Source organism: Pholis gunnellus (assembly GCF_910591455.1).
Source record: "Pholis gunnellus genome assembly, chromosome: 18".
In the NCBI taxonomy this organism is placed as follows: Eukaryota; Metazoa; Chordata; class Actinopteri; order Perciformes; family Pholidae; genus Pholis; species Pholis gunnellus.
Genome location: NC_136545.1, coordinates 13808688 through 13825990, shown reverse-complemented (window position 1 = coordinate 13825990; position 17303 = coordinate 13808688). Strand labels below are relative to the sequence as shown.

The following is a 17303-nucleotide window of genomic DNA, read 5'->3' as shown; positions in this document are numbered from 1 at the left end:
CAACGCTGAGAAGAGGGGGGGGGGGGGGGGGGGGGGGGGCAGTGTAACAAAGAGTGGGTGGCTGACAAATATAAGATGTTGACGAAAAAGAAAAAAAAAGTTGCAGAGAGCGGTAGAGGATGTTGTTGCTGCCTGACACGCGGTGGCATGAACACAGAAACAGGGCGTTAAGGGTGCGTTTGTTTGCGTATGTGGGCAGCCCGTGCATGTGACTGTGTGTGTGTGTATTTCGCTGTGCTAGCTTGCGCGAGTATCCAAATTGTTCTCGGCATGTCATATGTGGCTTTTTGCGGTAACACATCCACGTCATCTGCTATTTTTGTGTCCGTTTGACTTTCTGAATTCAGAATGTGACTATTTCACAGTAGGATTTGCTTTGAACAATACCCTGAAGATTGCTATAGTCCAATCTCCCCCTGGAACAGGAAGGAGATGGATACTAGGGGTTTAGAGAGCCGCTGCCTCCACTGTGCACAGATGGTGGCTTAACCAAAGAGCATGTGTTGGATGTGTTTGCTCTGAGTCTTGTTGTCGTCGATGCACAAAGACGCTTAATAGGATCATAAGAGAGCCAGTTGTGCCAAAGTACATATAAAAGTCGATATAATTGATCATCAAACTTCCTGGCTGTTGAAGAGTTTGACGTGGTTTGAGGGTTTGATTAAATAGATGCTTTAATCAATCAACTAAATACAATTTGTGTGTTTACATCTTTATAACCACGTTCCACACGAAAGAAACAATAGAAAAGTAGCACCATGTTACAACAAGATTGTGAAACACCATTGCATTATATTTAGGTACATTTTTTTATATTTATTTATTTTAGATGCTTTTTAGTGATAACCGTGATGTTATGTTTCATCACAATTATATAGTTTATGTGCATATAGTTCCTTCCTATATGGGTAACTAACTGATTTCACACTGTTTCATCTTCTTGGTGAATAACCAGATACATGATTAAGCAGTTATCACATCTTTTTTTTTTTAACACAGAATGATGATATTTACAATTAATGTCGCTTCCTTTGACTTAATGCCGCGCTCACTTCTGTTTTGAATGTAAAATGTGGCAAAGCATCTGCCTAGACATATGCTATTTTCTATGAATGTGCCAAAGAGAGGTGACACATCTGAGAGATCCACGGTGACGGTGCTATTTCTGTCCTCAACAGAAGCAATGCCATCCGAATTAGAGGCACATTGCAGAGATTAGACACAACAGCAGAAATGATGCAGAAAGAATGCCGGAGCCAAACAACTAAACACACTCAAGATGTTGCTCCATCTTTTGCCAGATGTTGCAAAAGTAAATATTGACCATATTACATGCAAGACAACCCAGCTTTGCTTGACAAAATGTTAAAGGTGAATATCATATTGTTCTCCGCTTTTAAAGGAATAGCTTGAATTATTTTAAGTGAGGTTGTATGACGTACTTGTCCATAGTCAGTGTATTATCTACAGTACACCCCCCAGTTTGGAGAAGCAGACAGATGTTACAGCAAGGCAGCAAAGCAATGCACTGCTGTGGATGGGGGCAGCATCAAATGTATTTTAGCAACCGTAAAGAAAGGCCCACCTTAAAAAAAAAAGAAAAATAACATCAGTGTATTCTATATTTCCAAGACTGAACTGAATGTGACATTGATCTATACCGTTTTTGTTAATGCAGCCTGGTGGGTTTGAAGAGAGCATAGATAAGTTTCACCCTCAGTTCCTCGTCGGAATGAGCTGTCTGACGGAAAGATAAAGCTGTGAAAGTATCCTATATATAGCGTACTCTTCAACAGCTGTGTGTATATATATATATATATATATATATATATATATATATATATATATATATATATATATATATATTTTAGATGGCTAAAATATGTTTTGCTGCAGCCGTGCTCACGTGTTGATACTCCGACCGTCATCTTCTGTAGGTAATACACTGGCTGTGGATAAGTACCTCATACGACCCCATTTCTAATCCAAACTATCCCTTAATTCAATACTGATCAGGAAACTACACTTGAAAGTTCGGAGTAAGTAAACACCCTGTATCCACTAAGAGTCTTTGACTGACACCTGGGATTTTCTCAGGTATGCATGGCTTCCTCTAAAGTCTTGCTGCGTTTCACACCAAACGCGGCGCAAATTCTGCGTTTGGTGTGAACGCAGCATTAGAAACCCCAACCTTGCATGTTTCTACTTCTTTCACACATGAGGGACTGTCTGCAACAAATCAGTGAATATCATTGATGCACACACACTTCAGCTCAATGATCCGGTCCAATGAGGTTTGGCTGTGGGTTTCTTAACCTCTTGACTCAACTACTTAAAATCGTGAGACTGACTGAGCTGGTATCTGTGGTGTCGCCATGTTCAAGGGCTATTACCTGAGAACTAAACACTGTGCTGTAACTCAGTGGTTTGCTTTACTGTGCCTATAGGGATAGTTAGGCAATCGATCACTTGCCATGCATGTTGGCGAGTTGAGCTTACGATAACTTTGATAAACATTTATTGTCAGACAGGGAAATTAAAAAGTACATTTTCCAGGTTCTGATCCTGTGTCTGTGTTAATTGTTCTTTTATCTCTTGTGATGTGCTGAATATGTAACATTGTATTAGTATTCTTACAGCAATATCCTCTTCTTTTCTCTTCCTGGAAAAAACACAAATCTATTCTTGGTGACTCATCTTGACCATTAAAGCACACATTCATCCAATCAAGTGTGTTTTTGGGGGACTAGATAACCCGGTCCATCATAGTTAGTGGGCAGCTAGCGGAACATTATCTTAATTTGAGGTGTATGTTTGAATCTTAACTACCAACGACTTTCCAAAGATTGTGGTTTGTTAATTCTCCTCTCATTTAAACATATCAACATTTGTAGCCATGTTAATTACGTTGTTGTCTAAGCCAAGCATCTGAACAAATCCTGTTCTTTGCCTTCACACAGTGGTGGATATTTTAGTCAAATGTGTTTTGTCATTCTTAGGGTTGTGCACTCAGCCCATATCATTTAGAATTTCACTGGTAGGTCTTATAGGCACCAATAAAAAAAGCACAAACCTGCCTTTGTCCTTCTCTGTCCTTCATTTGAAGATGACTGTCATGGCTGAACCAAGGTAATAGCTTAATCGGAGGAATTTGCAGCCTGTTAAAATTAAATGTAAGGGAAAGTGTTGAATAGTTCAGTGCAGGTGCCATATTCTACATTTAATCTGTAAAAGACTGAGGATAAAAAAAAAGAAGAGTGAGAAGGGATGAAACAATTGCAAGTGAGCCTGGCAGGGGAGAAAAGAGACAACATGATCCAGAGTGGAGAGGAAAAAGGGAGAATGGGTGGATAGGGAGTGAAATGTAAAAAGCAGGCACGGCAAGAAAATGAAATTTACAAGAGGAGGCTAGTGGGAGAAGGGCACAGATAGGAGAACAAAAGGAAAAAATAACAAGCAAAGATGGGAAATGGGAGCATTATCGGGGAACAAAGTATGCGCGGTAAGGAAAATAATCACGGACTGAAGTAAACCTATAACACAGAAAAGAGTTGAATTATGGGGTTTTCCAGCCAATGTCCTTCCCGTGAAGTCACTTGGGACTAAAGCAGCAGGGATTTGTAGAGTCTGAAGATGAACAGAAAACCCATTTTCCCTCATGGCTACATCTGCCAGTGTGAATTTATATGGTTGTTGTACTGAAGAGTGGAAGAAAGATGTGATCAAACATGAAGGGGAATGGAGACAGACAGACGCGCTGTAATCGAGAAGGAGAGAGAGAGAGAACAAAAGAAGCGAGAACGGTGGGAAGTGCGGAGGAAAACATTGTGAGATGATACAGGAAAGGGAAGTTGAGAGCATCTTAAGGGCATTGATGCGACAGAGTCAAATTAACAGAGATGGAAAAAAAAACCAAAACTGACATGTGGTATATATAGTTTTTTAGTAGGAGTGCTTGAACTTTGTCAAGCTTTTAGATTCCGTCTGTATTGTAATAGCACTTACGTGATAAGTCTGCAGTATTAATATTTAAATATGAGGAGGGTGATGAAGGTCATTTTAAATGTCAATATGTCCTACCAGTGCGTGGTGTAATTGTAAAAGGTGTCATTATTCAAAGTTTCCGTGACAAATGGACAATTCCTTCTCCGCATTCCATTGACTGACGTGTTACAGCAGTGTTGAGATGAATAAGTGCATCACCGAGCTACAGGAAATATTTCTGTCTTGCGTTTTTAAACGGATAATAGCTATATTTGCATCAAAGATTTTAACTTTTTTATTTTTTTTATTTTTTTCTATTGCAGTTTCCTTGAGTGCTGCTGCAGAGCCTTACAATGTCACTCCATTATCACTCTGCTGCTGGAATGAAACATAAGCCTTCATGAGTTTTTTTGCCATTTTTCAGGGTGAATTAATGTAGAAGTTCACAGGAAGGGGAGTCTGCGGGACTGCATTTCTGCAAAGCTGCCATCCTATTGGAGATTAATGAACAGGTTTGTCCGCGGTGCTAGTCCTCCCTGGGCTGCCTCCCCTCTCAGCGTAGTTTGATTTATGGACACCCAGCAGTGCATGAGTTATAATTTCAAAGGGGTTTGTTTTTCCCACATGAAGATGGAATTTTAAATGTTGTGATGAATGATCTCTTGTGGATTTTATTCATTATTCTGTCTCGATTTAGTGTGTGGGTCTGCGTTTGCACACGTGTCCCCTGCGTTCTCGCTCCTGTGGCTGACGTTTGTGCACATGGGCATCTGTGTGTGTGTGTGTGTGTGTGTGTGTGTGTGTGTGTGTGTGTGTGTGTGTACATTTGTGAATGTCCCCACACCTTTAAACATATGCTCGCAAAAGTGCTGAACCTGCATTTTCTCTCTGACATCACGCATGTGTATATATATCGCCTTTAGGCTGCGTTGGCTTGCTGTGTCAAAAACTCACCTATAGGATGTCATTGTGCGAAAAAGAAATCAAAGAATAAGTCACGCCCTCCCCTTTTTCCTCACCGTTCTGTACATATGGATTTACTTTCATCATCCAGCATGTTGGGGTGTTTGATGTTTCTGTGATTGTGAGATATTGAATGAACCGTGGAGACATGTGAAGCTCCTCGGTGAATTTACAGGGCCACATCAAGAGGATGAAAGGACCATAGGAAGAAAGGGAGGGCAAAACAGGCTAACATCCCTGGTGTGTTGGTGTGTGTGTGTGACACTCAGAAGAAAGGAATCCAGATGCAGCGCTGCAACAAAGAAAATGATGTCTGCCACATATCTTTGTCTATGTGCTGTAGAAACTGTATAGATAGAGAATGGATACAATAGAATCAATTCCTACTGGTAGCCATGGAGTACATTTCGTGTTTGTGAACCTTATGGTTCCAAATTACAGTGCTTATTCAATTCTGTGGGAATTTTTTTAGGTCGTAGTTTTAGATTTTGGGGTTGAAGTTGGGCTGCATTTTAATATAAGGTATTACTTAACTCCTGTAAATATATGTATGTGAATGTCTGCAGGTGACTACTGTATGTCTGCAAAAGTGCACAATGTGCTAGCAAAGTGGTGATTCTGTGCTGTACAGAAATTTGAATTAGTGCATGTCCGTATCCTTCCTTCCTTCTAATTAGTTGCTAATGTCATCATCGCTACAGGGGGTGCCCCGTGTTTCATTGTTTGTCCTAAATATGACCAGAATAACTTATGATCCTCACCAGCTTCCTTTGTCTTCTGATGTACTGAGAAATTGCATTTGAAGCAAAAATGGGATATGCTATGACGTGGGTGTGTGCGTGTTTGTGTGTGTGTGTGTGTGTGTGTAGGGGACGAGAGGCAAAGATACTGTGTGATGTGAAAGGGACAGGTGTATCCTGGTGCTCTGAAAACAACTGTAATTTGGCTCACTCACAGTCACGGACAATGTGTCAAAATTAGACAAATTGAATTGAAATTTAAAATATACAGATATGTGTTGTGTCATGAAAACCTGCGTCCCCCTACATTTAGTTTTAGGTGTTGCACACAGTGTCAGACTTTGAAAACGCTTTATGAAGACGAGTCTACGAGGTTGACATCCTTTTAGAGACTTTTTCATATGTCAAATAATTGTCTGTATATTGACCAGTGCACTTGTCTGTACTTGCTGAGGCAGAAATCAGTCTCTTGTTAGCTACCTCATGTTGTTTTGAGAGCTCACTCATTGAAGTGGTGATTGCCAGACTTCATTCAATAGGTGGCAAATGGTGCTAATTGCCATTTCAGCCCATTGTAAGTCAAAGTGGAGCAGCGATTTTCATTAGAGGTGTACTAAATGTGTCTTTTGTTGCGTAGTACATAGAATATCAGCATTAGCAATTAAGTGTGAACATCAGAGTTGTCGTCCTTGTGTGCTTCCCTCACATTCTCTCTTTCTTTCTTTTCTCTTGCTGTCATTCAGGGAGGCCTCATTGCCCTCCTCCTCCTAATTCTCCTCTTCACCCTCGTCCTGTACACCCGTCACCGATGGTGCAAGCGCCGACGCATCCCCCAGAAGAGTGCCAGCACCGAGGCCACCCACGAGATCCACTACATTCCCTCCGTTCTGCTTGGACCCCAGGGCCGCGACAGCTACCGGGGCTCCCGGAGCACACACCAGCACGGGAGCTCGGTCATTGGCATGCCCATTCGGGAAACCCCCATTCTCGACGATTACGACTGCGACGAGGACGACCCGGGTGGACACTCGCTTAACTCCACGCCCAACCAGCTCCACACCAAGCTGGGTGACGGGAAGGCCCAGGAGGACTATGGAGTTAACATCGGCATTGGAGGGCACGCAGACATCATGTGCAAGGAAAACGACATTAAGCATCATTTTGAAAAACGAGGTAGGTTAAATACCTTTTCCCTTGAAAAACAATTCCGTATGATGGAAACAATAGCTGTGTGCATAATGGAGATTGATTATGTGATTGCTTTGAGATTAACGGCACGGTGATGGTTTTTGTCGCTATCATTCAACTAAGAGCAGCGTACACTAAAAAAAAATTTGAGTTGTCACCGACAATCTGCTGCGCTCAGTGGTAGTCCTGAGAGCATGATTTGTACATCCGTGGAGAAGCTCAGTGCCAGCTCCCCAGATGGCCGAGCCTGGACAGTTCACTTTGGCTCTGGCCAGCCCGACCATGTTCTCGATATGACAGCATGTCCTGGTTACATTTAGTCAAAAATGTAGCAGGTTTGTATGACTCACGCCATCGCGTCATGCTGGCAATGATGAGAATTCTGTACTCCTCGAGTATCGACTGTATTTTTCCTTCTGAAACCACATCAACAGTGAACCCACACCCGCGCAGTTAACATAGCCACCGGCTCTGTGTGTGTCGTGCAGTTTCATGTAATTTAATGCAATGTCTAAAGGTCAAGTGACAGGGGCCATCGGTCTGGTCGATTTAGATGCTGAGGCGTGTCAGTAGGTGGCTCGTTGACCCTTGCTAAACATAGTCGGGGGTCTGTAGTTCAAGCGAGGGCACACATTCTATTCAGCCATTAGTAACAATACTGGAGGTGATGCTTCAAAAAAGTTTGCTGCAGAGATCCCAAACAACGTCTCTAAACATTGTAATCTCGGGCTATGTAGCGTTTGTTCCCATCATATCCGTTTTGAACTTGGGGTGCTCCTCTGCAAAGCACAACTTTAATAATTGAAGGTTGCTGACTGAGTTGGAGGGTGCCGTGGTTATTCATGTATTACTGAATTATGCATGGGAGAAGTTTGTGGAAATGCCCTCTCGTTCCCATAGTATTCGTCACCTAACATAACCGGATTCACACAAGCTTTTTTTTTTAACGTCAGACTGGGTGCTTCCTTTCTGAAAATAGGCTAAAAAGGATAACCACAAAATATTGTATTTTGGCACAATGCTGATCCATGTTTGAGATCCTGAAAGAAATAAGTTATAGCTCAACAACAGAGAAAGCTGATGATGTTTGTAGTTTAACATTATTAATATTTGGATGGAGGATAACAACATGTAAAATAAAAAGTGTAACTTTTTATTAATTATTACCTTTTTCAAACAACCCTTAAGTTAACATAGCCATCGTCCCTGACCTGGACCACAGCTAAAACTGACTCTAAAAATGTAATTTGCATTTCAATCATGATAAAACCTTAAGGCTTGAATATCGTATGTTGAGCCCTTATTTAAAAATTAAACAGAAAATGATGCTACAAGGTGAAGGGATAGAGGTTAATTTCTGCTCTGTTCCCAAGTGGAAAGCCGAAATGTTGCGATAGCCACCGGGAAAAGAGAAGTGAGGCAGAGGTTAGAGAAGTCAAGGCTCCTGCAATACGAGCCGGTCTCCTGGGCTAATCACCAAACGATGCCATTATTACAAGAGAACAAAAAGGTGACAGTCGTCCCCAAATGGCCCTGAGAAGAGAACCAAGCAAACCGGTTGCAAGCACTAAGACTAAATGTACTTTTATTCATTTTGAGACACATAGAATTTAACCAAGAAAGACACCGTGTTTCTAGGACACTTACTCTGTATATATGTGGCAAGTTTTGTGACAAATCAGATTATGATTTTCTTTTTTTTAATCAAATGCAGCTCTTGGAAAAAAAAATTCCAAAAGATAATCACACAAACCATTTAATTTGATGCCTCTTCCTTCCCATCTGTACCTTGCATAAAGCGGCGACATTTGAATACAGGGCCGATTAACTCCTGTCCCACCTGTTCCATGCTGCTCAGCATCCGAAAAGTCTCCAAATACCAGTCATCCTTTATCTGTCTGTCCTTGCTGACAGATAACCCCTTTCAACTGAACTCAATTGTATTATCCCCAGGGATTATGGCTATGCCTCACAGGGTTGCGCATGGCATTGGCTTTTGTTAAACAGACAACCAAACAAATGAGGCTTGTCAATTTCATTATTCAGCAATTCCCATGGCTTTGGGAATGCATTTGGGCAGCGTGGAAAGTGTAAATCAGGTGCAGAAAAACCTTAGCGGCACGCTGAAAATCATGTTCTGTGATGAGAGCTCAGGGACCGGTTATCAGCATCAGACTGCCATCGTCACGGATACCTCTCACTCTCAGTTTACAGTGCACAGCAGCAGTAAGCTGCATCTTCTGCTGCCAACCTACATGTGAAGCAATTTATGCATATCATGTGCTTGGACTCATACTTACAAGCAATGTTTCCTATTGGACTTCGTGAGACTATGATGGGTGGACTCCCCTTAAAGAACAGCTTTTATATTTTTAGGTTAAATGCATCAATCTGGTTCACTTTGAGAGCAGAATTAGGAGCTATGAAGAACATTGGGCTCTTGTAAACAAGCCTGGGCTCAACAGAATCTGACCCCGTACCTCTCACAGCAACTGTTGGCACATTGTTGTTCTTGCGTTACCTCTCCTGTGGGTGTGGCAACATTTTAGGTCAGAAAAAGAGTAAACACTGAATATGCAGAGTATATAATATAGAGAGGACCAGTAATATTTGATTTCCTTCTCTACTGCCTCCATACAAATATGTTATAGAGAGGTTCTTTATGTCCTTGCAGACTCAGATACATGTATCCTTAATGTTAGCTTCATAAACTGAGAATATAGTAATGACCACCAGAGATCTCCTGTTGTCAGATAGTACAAATGTCATTTCTGGTTTATACACTCACAAATATTGGGGTCATATTGCTATTATAGTGTTTTGCGAGTCACAACCACCACAGCAAATATCATACATATAATATAATACTCCATTGTGAGCAATAATCAAGCAAAGCATTTGGTCACATGGCCCACTTACTATTCATCTTCCGTTATTTATTTCCTTTAATAAAATCCGAGAAACAAAGTTTGATGGATATTTGCCCATTCTTCAATACTAGGCAATTCTTCACTGAAAATTCACGATGTTGAGCTTTTACATGCATATTTGCATAACGTTTGGTTTATATGCTCTAGTCTCCAGGATCTCCTAGATGAGCTGTACACATTTGATGGATAACATTGTACACAGTTTAGAACTGCACGGAAGTCTCACTTCACCGAACACCGATTTTGACAGAAATGTAACGGTGTCTCTTGTCCCAGAAATCACAGACCAAATCACAGCGGCGGGGACCAGATCTAATGGCAGATAGTGATAGACAACTAATGCTGCTGTTGCCTTATTCTAGATAGACAAAGCATCCTCTCTGTGGGGTTAAATGGCCCCAGGCCTCAGACTCAACATGTCTGTCTGGAGGGAAAAAAAGAGACTGTATTGTAGTTCATCACTGTCAACTGTAAAAGCACACATCACATCATTCTTTCATCTTGTTATTTTTCTTCTAGACCTTGCATTTGTTTTCCCATTAGAGTCCGAACAAGTCTGTGGGTTTATAATCTGTGTATTGCTTAAAAGTGTGAAGTACTGAGCTGAAACATCTTGATTCTAAAAAACAGTATTGTTTCACTGCGAAGCCAAATACAATAGTGCATAGAACAGTTGAACAACTACTTAAAAACGTGATTGGCCCAGCACTTCACACCACAGCTCTGCCAACACTGTGCTAAGGGTGTCTTGGCTGGGCCCATTGAACTGGTTCTCACATTAATAAAGCGCAAAAACATCCAATTCCCATGTAGAATGACTCTCATCAGCTCTGTCTAACACACATTCTAAGGCGAGGTGTCGAGGTCATCTTTGACAACTGACACTAATGCTTTTCTTCTCCTGCTGACACGAGTGTTTCTCACTTATTTGATAGTGATAAAGACAACAATCAAGGCCACGTTACCCTCTGATTGAACGCGCTAACTGGAAAAACAACATTAACTTAAAGCTCTATGTGAGAACTTCGTAGAATATCTGCATTTTACTCAACGTATTAACATGAATAAATAAAGATAAAGCTTGCTCTACCTGGTGCCTGTAGATCTCGGTGGGTTGAGAACCACACGTATTATACGAAATATATAATAGATATGTAACATTTTTAAAGGTAACTTCTGAAGAGTCTTAAGCTAAGCTATCTCCAGCAGTCAAGTGCAACACTGGTAATTAAGTATTAGACTTTTAATATGTAAAAATGAGTTGGTCAAAGCATTAAGTGATAACTGCTCTTTCCCCCCTGAATAGATATAACTGATGAGTTGAACTAACTGATCCAACAAATGGTCATAGATTATATTGCAGCATTATGATTGTTCCTTTGAAAGCACAGGGGTTGCTATAAAAAGGCTTTAGGGGCATACTGTAGCTAATGAAAAAAAGCATGGCTGATAAATTAAGAATTTCTGCTATAGTTAAGCATTTCCATATCCCAAAAGGCTTTCCTGTTGTGCGTCATATTCCTTTCAGTAAAATGATTTGTAAAGCCCATTGAATGCAATTACTGAGTATTTATTTCATGTTGTAAACACAGATAACGCCTAGAGCCCCCACATGTAACCCACTGAGAATCTGCTGTAAGATACTTAGATTTTACAACCTTGAGGGAGTAAACATGCAACTAAATATTGCTTAAAAAAAACTAGACCAAAGAGAGAAATGCAGTTTGACAAAGATCCCATGATATTACAGTGGGTTTCCCCTCCCTCTGTGGAGCCGCTCGACACAAGCTGAACAAAAAGCACACATTTCCCTTCTGATTCCAACAACTACAGTGAGTCTGCATGTGGTTTTTCTCCCCCCCATTTGTTTCTACAACTAAGGAGCAAGGGAGGGAACGACTTCCATAACTTTGCCTAAATTCTGTTCAAACAACAAAACCAGAGCAAAGATGTCAGTGGTGTCCAAGACTTCCTCAGTGTCTGTGGGGAGAATAAGGTCATAGCCGAGAGGAATTATCAAATGACCTTAGCTCTGTGTGTCTTTGCAGACATAGCTACGGTGAAAGATACAAACAAAAAATGTTGACTACTCGAGATCTACAGTGGTAATGATGTAGTGAATTGAAAGAAGTTAAGAAGTAGATAAAAAAAAAAGAAAGAAGATTGTTATATCATCCCCAAGACCACTGTCGTCACCAAGCTTATCGAGTGTTTACTGAGCTCTAATTGAACTCAAGACTGGAGAGTAATAATCCAGTGTCAAGCTTCAGATCGCTAATGTGACATCATTGATGAGAAATGGCTGCCAGCTTGGCGCACTCAAGCTAGCTCAGGGTAATGTTTTGATTAATACCGAATCAAGCTTGTCATCCTTCCCCATGATAAATAGAGGGGAGTTAATTACAAAGACTTCCCATTCTTCCTTTTGGCCCATCTGCGGAAAGCATTTTAAGTTGTGTGTTGTCAATGAGGGCAATTTAGTGAGATGAATAAGACGATTTAAGGATACACATGCGCAGCATATGTACGAGTGTGCACAAACAACGCTGCGTGATCGAGATTGAGCACGTAGGCCGTACGTCGGAATGTTTTCCTACAGATTAACTCGGCTAATAAATCCAATTAATGTGGTATTTTTCAGCAGTTTATCATACAATTTTTGTCCTGTACCCACTTCAGTGTGAAAACAGACGGCGTCAGTTTCATCAATCATGGCCTCGGCAATCTCTAGTGCGTTGCGTTTGTCAGGAAGCACACTGAGTAAACCCCACTCTGCACAGCACAGCAGCTGATGAGATGATTTGCAGCAGAAAAGACTAGAAAGTCCGGGTATAGTGACTCATTAAGAACTGAAGCCTTAGTATGCCGATCTAACGTGAGGCTTTTGTCAGAGACTGAGAAAAACCCGGCATGCCAGTAGGAATGAGTTTGTATGCACCGAGGCCGCCGCGCAAGATCAATATGATGTGGGTCGATCGCCAACTCGTGAGCCATCTTTATGAGGCTGTTTTGAAATGATGGTGTTGGCTGCTCACCCGCATGTAATGGTCAATATATCACTCACTGGTACTCTGCTCCTTGCTTTTCAAAAGAGTTCATTAGCATTATTATTCTGCTTATTCACACTGTTTAAAGACATGGTGAGATATTAAAAATAGACTAATTACAGCATGCTTGGACCCCGAAATGATATATTGGGGTCTTTCTGTAATTCAGACTAGAACATGAGGAATAAAAAGCAAACAATGACATTTGTATCTACAGTTGATTTTAACAAATCAAATAATGCCATCATGAAACTGAGAAAAAATGAATATACTGTATGTGTGCCTTATATTGCCAAGCCATCCTTCCATTGTTTGGGGTTGTTCAGGGTAGAATCCAAACTGCAGCTGTTCTCCTCTGCTTGCCTTTGGTCAACACTTAATTGTCGAAAAAACACTGTTGCTTGCAGCGTGTTAAATTAACTGAATTGTTTCTGGGCGTGATGAATTATCTCGTGTGCGATAAATTGGCACCCTAACGTAATTATATTTGCATAATGTCTTTTCCGCTTCATTTCTGCTCCTACATTGCCGGAAATGTTCCCAGTAACACCGTAGCAATATCTGGAAATATTAAATTTCTTTTTTTTGTAATAGTTATTGTTCTCTTTGGAATCTGTCAAAAGTTTAATATAGTTTTACTATAAAGACAGTCATTAGAGTCACATTGCACAGTCAGAACTTAGAGGAGTCACAATGGTCATACACAGAAAATCCCCATCACACAGCAATTATTAAGCATATCCAAAACATTCCTTTTTAAATGTGAAAGTAGGGATGTATTTAGATATTTCCAGTGTATGTGGCATGGCTTTTATTGTGAAGGTTAAAACAGTGGCCCCAAACATTGTAGATTTTGGGTACAGCCCTATTGTTTAGCTTGACAACACCACTCCTTCATGTGATGCTGCTATAGCCTGGATCTGATGTATGGCAAGTATTTACGCATTAGCCTAAAACGATGCATAACGAATTTCAAAAACAAAAGTACATGTTGGATGATCATGAATGCGTCACCACGTAACCAATCTTTACATGCGGTGTCAGAAGTTTAGTTAAGTTAAGCTCCCACAGAGCCCCAGCAGGCAGGATGGAGAAGCAGTGTGCTGTGGAGGATGGCTTTCAGGCATGAGTCTATCCCACTTGTCCACTCAGTCCTCGGCTAAGATGTCCAAGCGCTCCATACAGCTGCACTTAGAGAGAGATGGAAGAAAGGCGGGGGAATGTCACAATCCAGTGTTTTCACTCAAATTGCTATAAGCCACATATTATGTGGACGCCTACTCTTTGATTAAGGGAACAGTTAAGCAATTTGCTGCAGTCATGCTCAGTGTTTTCAGGCAGGTATAGAACGAAGATACTGACCAGAACCACATTTGATGGGTTTTACACTCCCATCAAAGCTCCCAAGGGAGAGCACCCCTTCTTACCTTTCACAATCTAATAGACTAGTAGAGCATTCCAATGAAACACTGAAACGAATTTGCTTCGGAAATGGGAAATAAATGGGCTAAATACCTGCCATTTGTCTCAGCTGCAATCCGAGGGGTTCCCAGGGGCACAGCTAGATTCTTTTGCCATCTGAGCAGAGCCCATTAGGTCAGAGTGAGCTCTGGGAGATGTGTGAGGAGGGTGACTCACCAAAGTCTATGTGTATAATGATTTTCATACCCTACCGTGACTTACACAAATCTCGGTGCTGATCATGGAAAAGGAGCTCGAGAAAACAACCGAGGTTCAGTTTCAGTTCTCATTATTTGACAGGTTATAGAGTTAATTAGATTTTCAAAGAGCTTATTTTAAGATCTTTTAAAAATGGACATGAAACATGGTCAACCATCCAGGGGATGCATCGTTAACTGCGTTTCTGCCTGGCTTTCTACGATACGATCTGAAACATGGTCAACAATGCAGCCCGGTAATGGTTGATTGATTGTCAAAGGACGTCACTGTGGAAGATAACATTCTTCTCTCCGTCTTTGTTTCTGTAACGAAGCATACATAAAAGGCCTGCGTGTGTGTGTGTGTGTGGGGAAAGTGTCTGTATGCAATAGATTTTGCCTCCAATGTTTTCAGATTGTCCCAAAAGCCATTTAACTCTGATGCTGATTGAAGATATCAGATTGAAGAAATCAGGCCCTGTGTATGTTTTTCATTGTGGAAAACTCATCGCAAATAATAACGAAAATGTTTTGTATGAAAGTTGCTCTCACCATTTGCGCATAACATTGTCTGCAGACTTCAAAGTAGGTGTTTCCTGCCAGGAATAGACTGCTCGTCATTGTTACTTCTTAAAAAATGTACAGAATAATTCATTGAGTCACCGTCTTCCACACTGTTCCAACGGATGAATGTCTTGTATGAGGATTTCATTGTTAAACCTCATGACCTGGGTGTATTTGTGATTGTCAGTCAGTAGCTTCAGCCTGTCTGGAGCAGATGGAGGTCAGAGCTTGGCCTGCAATGTTCAGCTGGCGCAGCATGGGGAGACACATCCATATTTTATTCTCGCCCATGGCAAGAGAGCCGAGCTATAGATAGCACTTTATTCCTGCTCCTCTGCAAACAGCAGCTGCCTTAAATATACAAGTGGAGGCAAAAGCTAGCAGACAGTAGAAGTGTCTAACTAAATATGAGACATTACATGCTTTCCAGTGGCTGGGAATCACCAGGTTTGAGACCTACGTTCAAATCCTACAGAGCGAGGGAGTTTCTGTCCGTTCCTTCTGTGTTTCTAAGTCCTCCAGATGTCAAACGGTTTTCAACTGTCAACGTAATTTCATTTTGTAGTGACTTGGCAATCGCCATAGGATAAAAATGCATTTCCACCCAGGCCTATCTTCCTGTGATGTTTGGAAAGAGAAATTGTCAAATGTGCTATTTCTCCCATTTTTGTTGTATCTACTGTGCCAATGCTCTCAGCATATAGTCCCTTTGATCTTTATCTCCGTACATTTCGGGATTAAAGTTCTCTTCCTGATTTAGTTTTTATTTCCTTTCCATTGTGCTACTGTATCCGTCTATCCTTGGATTGAAATTCATTCAACGTATGATAAAAAGTACATTTTCAAATGATGAATCTGTTTCATTGTATTGTCTCTACTTCTATCTGTATGTTGACTCTCATTCTTGCCCATTGTCGCTCTTTTCCCTCTGTGATCACTTTCTTCTCCTTTTTATTTGTTCCCTTTATCCATCGTCTCATATTTTCAGCTCATGCTCCTTAGCTCGCTCTACCTCCTCTTTATCCCTCCTGGCTCTCTTATTTGCATCTCATTCCCAACATCATCTCCTTTCTCCTTGCTTCAACACGCATGGCATCCATTGTCTACCCATCTCTTCCTCACACTCGTTCTTTCTCGGACATTCTCCATTCATTTGTCGACCCCTTGCCTGTTCCGACTCTTGTCTTTTTTTGTCTTCTTTGTCTTCTGTCTAACCTCTTACTCTCTTCTGCTGTACCTGTCACACTTCCAGAAGCAGTGCTGTCAGAGCTTTTCCCAGAGAGCCAGAGTGGACTGCTCCTATTGAAACAATGGCACATTTAATATATCAGAGAGGGATTTCATATATCGGGATCTCTTTCTTTTTCCTCCAGCAGATTGGCTCCAAATTAAAACAGCAGGGGTTTGCAGGGTCCAAAGATCTTAAGAAATCTTCCCACCATTTCCCTCGTGGCTACATCTGCTCCTCGGTATATGAATGCTGTTGGGCTGCCAGGCAGGATGGCTGTGAATAGGAAAAGCCCATAACTAACTCGTAATTGTTAAAACATATATGTCAAGAAGTGGCATTAAATTTGCAGCACATGCATAAGGGATACCACCACAGCATTTAGTTCCAAATTTGTCATTTTATTTATTTAACATTTTGTGGCTCTTGGCTTTAGGTAGGTGTTGTATTAAACAGTATATTTTAAGGCACTTACTAGGGCTGGGGTAATACTTACATTTTCTTACAATGAATGATCACATTGTTTTATTATTTCAAAACAAAATGAATGGTGACAAACATTCACATTTTCTTTTCATTTTGTACTTTTTGCATTTGGCTTAGGCCATTGGGGTAAAATCCTCAAGGTCGTGGTCAATACTGTGTCCCCTAAAACAGGCGGTCTAGCACTAGGTGCGGCTTGACATGGAGTGGATTCTACAGAGTCTACTACTTCTACCATATGTGACGATTCAGAGCACTCTAATCCATCTTCCAAGCTGCATTGCAAGCTGTATCACCACCTGCCTTAGGGCACAGGGCAATATTGAAGAGCCTGAAAATATTGCCCCGTGTCTCGCTGACTTTCAGCAGAGAAAAAAAAAATATCCTTTGAGCCTAAGAGAAATAAGGGTCAAGCGCTATTTATGATCAGGGAGTCATGGTCGAAGGTTTCAGTTTCTGACAGACAGTAATTCCCACAGGCTGTATCAGCGATTTGGTGGGAGCCAGCCTCGTCTTGT

At 41.2% G+C, this 17303-nt stretch overlaps 1 protein-coding gene across 1 annotated transcript in view; it reads left to right on the top strand.

The window, feature by feature from the left end:
• astn2 (astrotactin 2) overlaps positions 1-17303 on the top strand; it is a gene marked incomplete at both ends in the record, with an annotated part of 222466 nt that overhangs the window by 55991 nt on the left and 149172 nt on the right. The window contains one exon of the mRNA XM_079179557.1: positions 6431-6860. Coding sequence (XP_079035683.1) covers positions 6431-6860 — 430 coding nt within the window. The remainder of the gene's footprint in view (positions 1-6430; positions 6861-17303) is intronic.